At 41.9% G+C, this 7,243-nt stretch overlaps 1 protein-coding gene and 1 pseudogene across 1 annotated transcript; both read left to right on the forward strand.

Annotated features, from left to right (window-relative positions):
- The window catches only part of LOC106805251, a 10,624-nt pseudogene extending 5,873 nt beyond the window's left edge, over window positions 1–4,751 (forward strand).
- Window positions 4,752–4,831: 80 nt separating this feature from the next.
- On the forward strand, window positions 4,832–6,132 carry LOC106805261 (actin, alpha skeletal muscle-like). Its single transcript, XM_014806792.1, has 3 exons — window positions 4,832–4,988; window positions 5,117–5,308; window positions 5,522–6,132. Exons 1-3 carry the CDS (start codon window positions 4,847–4,849, stop codon window positions 5,845–5,847), a joined length of 660 nt encoding a protein of 219 aa, XP_014662278.1. The 5' UTR covers window positions 4,832–4,846; the 3' UTR covers window positions 5,848–6,132.
- The last annotated feature ends 1,111 nt before the right edge of the window (window positions 6,133–7,243 follow it).

Genomic DNA, 7,243 nt, shown 5'->3' on the forward strand with positions numbered 1-7,243 from the left:
CTAGAATTTTATCTGTTCCCCAGGCTAAAATGTGGGTTCGCGCATGCGCAGTAACAAACTAAATAACTGATATTTTGATTCAAAAACGTATTTAAACTGGAGCGGGGTAGCCGTTTGTAGATTTATGGGATAAAAGTCTATTGCTATGGCTCTTGTAAAAGATGGTACGACGCCCTAGCTTGCAGGGTACACTTGACATAATGTTTCTGGCAGCATTCTCTCAGATACATGCACGCGTATATATTCATCGAAAAACGAGTCATTTTAACAGATACTGGGCATATGCAACCCAGGACATGGCCGCCTGCCACATTAGCAAATATTATAGAATTTTATCTATGTTCCCCAAGCTAAAATGCGGGTTCGCGCATGCGCAGTAATAAACTAAATAACTGATATTTTGATTCAAAAACGTATTTAAACTGGAGCGGGGGTACCCATGTGTATAATTATGGGGAAAACGTCTATTGCTATGGCTCTTGTAAAAGATGGTACGACGCCCTAGCTTGCAAGGTACCCCGGACATAATGTTTCTGGCAACATTCTCTCAGATACATGCACGCGTATATATTCACCGAAAACTCGTCATTTTAACAGATACTGAGCATATATATGCAACCCATGATATGGCCGCCTGCCACATTAACAATTATTATAGGATTTGATCTATGTTCCACAGGCTAAAATGCGGGTTCGCGCATGCGCAGTAACAAACTAAATAACTGATATTTTGATTCAAAAACGTATTTAAACTGGAGCGGGGGTAGCCGTGTGTAGATTTATGGGATAAAAGTCTATTGCTATCGCTCTTGTAAAAGATGGTACGACGCCCTAGCTCGCAAGGTACCCATGCAGGACATAATGTTTCTAGCAGCATTCTTTCAGATACTACGTGTATATATTTGCCGAAAAACTCGTCATTTTAATATATTTTGTTTTACTGTGTAATTCCTTTCTCGACGAATAGCAATACGAATAGGAAACGCTTGTATCCTTATAAGTTCCCGATCAAGTGTTTGCAGTGAAACTATATTTAAGGAACCCATCCTGCGCGCATGCAAAATTATTCCTAAAATCAGAACTTAATATCCAATTATAAATAAATTAAAAGTAATCAATATGATTACACCCACCATTAGGAAAGTACAATGACTACGCCTTTCAATGATTGTAGACAATGAATGATGCATATTCATTATATCGTAGTACTTCCTTTGTACAGTGGATATCGATTCATTCCCTTATATTGGCTCGGTTAAATGAAGAAAAATGTCGGTTTAGCTGTCTGGTAAAGTTGCGACTCAATACTAGTTTAGTGAGCAGTCTTTGCCCGTCCCTGAACCCACACAGTGCTATGCCTTTTGGAATTCAAAATAATTGCCGAAAATCTTTTCGCAACTAAGCCGATTTCTCTACACATGGACGCAAAACTGTCAAATCTATATTATGACTCCCCTACCGTTTCTTTTAATAGAATCACTAACAGATATATCGTAGGCTTTGTTAACATATAGTAAATTTGTTTTTTGTATACGCCAAGAAAGACCCCATCAGCTCACAGATGTAGCTTCCGTAAACAAACCTACGCTGTTCGGAAGAATTATAAACGCTTGGAGGCGCTTCACATAAGCTCTAGTAGCTATAGAGCAGGCAAAAAACTCAATGCCTGCTAAAAAATTCCATATAAGCAGCGACGACGTTGGTATGCGTGGTTGCTTCGTCGAGTCGGTTTAAAATAAGCTGTCAGTCGGCTCGACATTGAATTCTAATGTACCACAAAATCCCGCAGAATACATTCAACCAAACGTAGAAATTATCTGTTGACATCGATTTGGCTGTACGAAAATGTCCGCGTACAACGCATGATATCACGTTTCTCTGTCTCGATTACGGACTAGTAGACAGTGAACATACGAGAGAGCGGGCCATGCCCGAAATGTGTTTAACAGCTGTCGTATCTTGCAGAGATGCAACCATTGCGAGTCGAGATGCAAACGCAGAGCATGCAAACAATTTGCCTATACACGCACTCATAACTCCAGCAAACCCGTGATATGTTAATAACGCGCGTATGACAACATATACGAGTGACCCGCCGGGTATGCACAGATCACATTAAATTAAGATGCCAACAGAAGATCAAATTGTTCGTGTTGTGTAGAACTACATCTTCATTGTGTTTAATAGCAGATATTTTTGGCATAAATAGTTATGACCATAGCAATATCGTTTATTGCATTTTAAACTTAATAATGCGATTTGCATATTCCGTATCCAGACACAATTTCTTAACAAATTTCTTTAAACGAGTCTAAAGGAAATAGCTATGCCGGCTTACTGAGCAATAGCAAGCCAATGTAAAGCTTAGCCACACCCCTAGATAGAGCTGGGAATACGTTAGAGATTCGCAGGGATTCATGCTATAAAAATTACATCATATTTTTATTTAAAACACAACAATGGCCTCGATCGATGAGCGTAATTCGCACAGATTGTTTCATCGCCTATCTACATTTAGAACCGCTAATTGCTCTCGACTCAAGCTTAAAACTATCTACCTTCTGTATGCACGCGAACACACATCCCATTTTTATCGACTGGAACGCTGGCCGTTTCAAAACAAACGAAATACGATACCGACTTCATGACACAAGCCAGTTTACTAGTAATCCAAGCCGTAAACCTAAAATAGCGATTACATTACGAAGTAATTACGTTTAATATACTGTTACGTATAACGGAGTACTACCATAATTTGCTATTATATATATTATAATATTATATATAATATATATATATATATATATATATTATATATATATATCTGTATATATATCTCTATTGAGAATTCATATGTCAGCCGTCATACAGTATCACGATTACCGCATAATTTCACTTGAGACAACTATAATCAGGTCATATCAAAACACTTTACACTTATACTAATCTAGTTTTCAGTTCGGGTAACACAAGCGACCACGTTTATAATACTATACGAATTAACACCTTCATATAAAAGACGCGAGCGGACATTGGCCTCGATCTAGAAATACTTTAGCATCTATATACGTATAGTTTTACTGTATGAATCTAAAATGTCAGTGGATCTTACAGCCCTCTCTCCGGACGGCCAAACCAACCAGCGATGTTTATTTACTATCGACAGTCGCTGCTCTGCTTGCAGCCTTTCCTCAGCACCCTATATGGTGCTCGTGGCCCGCTCCTGCCGGCGCATGCCCCACTAGCACTATATATACCACACGACGACGAAGCTGCCTCAGTTCAGTGAGAAACTTCACGTACTCCCATTCTCAGTTGTAACTTCTGGTAAGTACGTGTGTTGTGTGTATGTGCATGCATCTATGCGGGATAGCTTGCGTGTGTAAGTGTTTGTTTGTTTGATAGTGAGATGACGTTAGAAACCATCGGTTAAACGATTGTCGAATAATAGGGATGAATTTAACTTAGATGGCATCAAGTGATATCTCACAGATTTCAATTCAAAAATAATTCAATTATAGAATAGAATTAAATATAGAATATTCTATAAAAGATTAATTATAATATTTTGGCGTAGGCTAGCTGCTTTCGAACTGAAATGTGGGGCAAGGTGTTCCACTCGTAGCGAAACTCGAAGTTGGCCGCTACACCAACAGTTCGTCAGCAGCAGTAAAGTAGTTTCATGTTTAGAAGCATCTTCGCACAGCAGCCCCGCTGCGCTGGATATGTAAACCGTATAGCGCTGGCCCTTCGAGAAAGTGCTCGCTTACACGCAGTGCGTCGGTCTAAGCTGCCCGCACGAGTAACATCTCGCGGTGTCGCGTTACATTACGCTCTATTTATAATCCTCACGCTTTGTTTCAGTTGCCCGACCGACCAGTAAATATGTGCGACGACGATGATGTAGCAGCTCTTCGGGACAATGGCTCCGGAATGTGCAAGGCCGGTTTCGCCGGTGACGACGCCCCACGTGCCGTCTTCCCCTCCATCGTCGGAAGACCACGTTCACCAGGTGCGCAGGCTTTTGCATCACATAATTAAATTATTATACGATAATAAAATATATTGAAATATAATTAAAATAATTATTAAAAACATATGGCCAGACATGGCAAAGCAAGTTTCTCTGGTTTTAGCAAATGAGCTGACGGGATTGTCTCTTAAGACAGGGTGACGCAACTATTTAAGAATATTCTGCCTTCTATTCTACTACAGCACTTCATTCTAGTCATTAATGATATTCATCTCTTTAATCATTATGCGTGTCTTCCGCAGGGTGTCATGGTTGGTATGGGACAGAAGGACAGCTATGTAGGAGATGAGGCTCAGAGCAGAGAGAGGTATCCTCTCTCTGAAGTACCCCATCGAGCACGGAATCGTCACCAACTGCGGATGATATGGAGAAGATCTGGCACCACACTTCTACAACGAACTGCGTTTCTCCAGAGGAGCACCCAGTCCTGTTGACTGAGGCCCCACTGAACCCCAAGGCTAACATAATATATTCGTAAATGAAGTACCAGATAGGCCTATCTACACTACACATATATAAAACTATGTTTTTATAGTAGCATTGCAGAAATTATTTAGTTGTGAAGCTGGTAAATACTGGTATGATAACATTAAACATACTATAACTATTGTGTGTATTTACACATATTTTACTTAATTTAATATTTTATGTTTATATATAATATATTGAATATTTCTATTAACGCCAATGTTGTTTATTCTTTGCAGATCATGTTTGAGACCTTCAACACCCAGCCATGTACGTCGCCATCCAGGCTGTCCTGTCTCTGTACGCTCCGGCCGTACCACCGGTATTCGCTGCTGGACTCTGGTGATGGTGTCAGCCACACCGTCCCCATCTACGAGGGTTACGCGCTCTGCCCCATGCCATCATCCGTTTGGACTTGGCTGGCCGCGATCTGACCGACTACCTGATCAAGATCCTGACGAGCGTGGCTACAGCTTCGTCACCACCGGTAGGTCTCGTTATATATTTAGATAATACTATTAATTGCCCATAAGTGTAATACAACAAGAATACGCCGCTTACAACTTATTATATAATGAATTAAGTAACTAATCGTATTCGTTTTGCCACCTGCAGCGAGAGAGAAATCGTGGCGTGACGTGAAGGAGAAGCTGTGCTACGTCGCCCTGGACTTCGAGCAGGAGATGGCCACCGCTGCTGCCTCTTCCTCCCTGGAGAAGAGCTACGAGCTTCCCGACGGACAGGTCATCACCATCGGCAACGAGAGGTTCCGTTGCCCAGAGGCCCTCTTCCAGCCATCCTTCTTGGGTAGGTGGCATTACGATAGTGTAACAATGTTGGTGTATTATCGCTTGGCTTATATCAATTATTGTAGTTAATTCAATATGACAAAAGCCGTTAAAACAATGGGTTGAAGAATTGATGCATGAATTAATTTACGTACTGGGGAGGAATAGGTGAAGTAGCCGAATAGTATATGTTACTGGTATTATTTCTAACCCAATCATGTTTTGCCCACAGGAATGGAATCCACTGGTATCCACGAGGCTGCCTACAACTCCATCATGAAGTGCGACATTGATATCCGTAAGGATCTGTACGCCAACACCGTCCTGTCCGGTGGCACCACCATGTACCCAGGTATTGCCGACAGAATGCAGAAGGAGATCACTGCCCTTGCCCCAAGCACCATGAAGATCAAGATCATTGCCCCACCAGAGAGGAAGTACTCCGTATGGATCGGTGGCTCCATCCTGGCTTCCCTGTCCACCTTCCAGCAGATGTGGATCAGCAAGCAGGAATACGACGAGTCCGGCCCAGCGATTGTGCACCGCAAGTGCTTCTAAGCGCTGTCGCCATCGTCATGATCTCCATCTCCATCGCTGCTTCTCGCGCTCCTATGTCGGGCCGTACCGCGCGTCAGCAACAAACGGCGTGTCATGGCTGCGCTCGATAGCTTTAAACGTGATCTCTCGTGATCTTGTATTTCGTTTTGCCATACCTTTTGTCCTTGTTTAGCTATACGAAATTAACGCACTACAGCAATCGCTGTCAATACAAAACACGTGTTCGAGTTTACGCTATGCTCAGGCCGTCCTGTTTTCCTAATAAAATGAGTCATATGTAGTTTACTCGTTCAGTTGATTTCCTGGTATGGATATCTCCTTCGTGTGTTTATTACGTACGTACACACACATCGCGCGCGCACACGCACGCGGACGCACACATGCACGTACGCGCACACGCACGCACAAGCGCATACATACATGTACGCAGGCCAATGCCTAACGTAAAAAACCTGGCAAGCTTTTCTGGTCGGCAACTTGTGCTTAGTATAACGAGACGTTCGAGTTTCCAACCTTCCAACCAAAATAGAATGTCTAATTTTACCGACAACGACCCGTACGTGTAAGCGTATTTAGAAGCCCGTCCGCCGCCAATGTTCAACGTAAAGCTCGACCATACCGCTTTCATTAAAGCCGTTTTCCCGCTTTAGGAATTTCAAATAAGCCGTAGCAAATGCCAGCAAAACCTACATGAATAATAAATTGACCCACAAGTGAATTTTATGGCGTTGAAAACGAAAATGTAAAATGGGTAGCATATGTTCATACTTCCCGAAAGAAACTTCCATCTTGATTATCGACACTTTAGCAAAAGCGTCAACGCAAAAGACCCCTAAGGACTAGGGTCCCTGTATACAGAGAGTTGCGCCATGACGAGTCGGAAAAAATCGGTCACGTGATCGCTGGACGGCATGTTGTTTCCAAATTCATCCACACCGCTGCCGCTTAAGTACAGCGCTGTATGGATACGCTGTACAATGGTCCGTAGTAATTAATTAGACTAATCGTACTTCAATAAACTCAAAATTTACAGAGATTATAGCTAAGACATGTGTCTATGTGTATCTGGATTTCTAGAACTGCAAAACACATGTTACAGCTGCGAGCGAGTGGAGAGTGGAACGCATTTATCTTGTGAATTACAGTTGTCATTATTCTTCCAAAATGACTAGCTGCTGTGTTTACACTAAGAAAGTGTACAATTAAGCTATCATATGGCGCGAACGATTTGAGTTACTTTTCTAGAAATCTAGATACACATAGACACATGTCTTAGCTATAATAAATCTCTGTAAATGTTGAGCTTATTGAAGTACGATTAGTCTAATTAATTACTACGGACCATTGTACAGCGTATCTATACAGCGCTGTACTTAAGCGGCAGCGGTGTGGATCC

The sequence above is a fragment of the Priapulus caudatus genome, unplaced genomic scaffold (genome assembly GCF_000485595.1).
Source record: "Priapulus caudatus unplaced genomic scaffold, Priapulus_caudatus-5.0.1 Scaffold107, whole genome shotgun sequence".
NCBI lineage: Eukaryota > Metazoa > Priapulida > Priapulimorpha > Priapulimorphida > Priapulidae > Priapulus > Priapulus caudatus.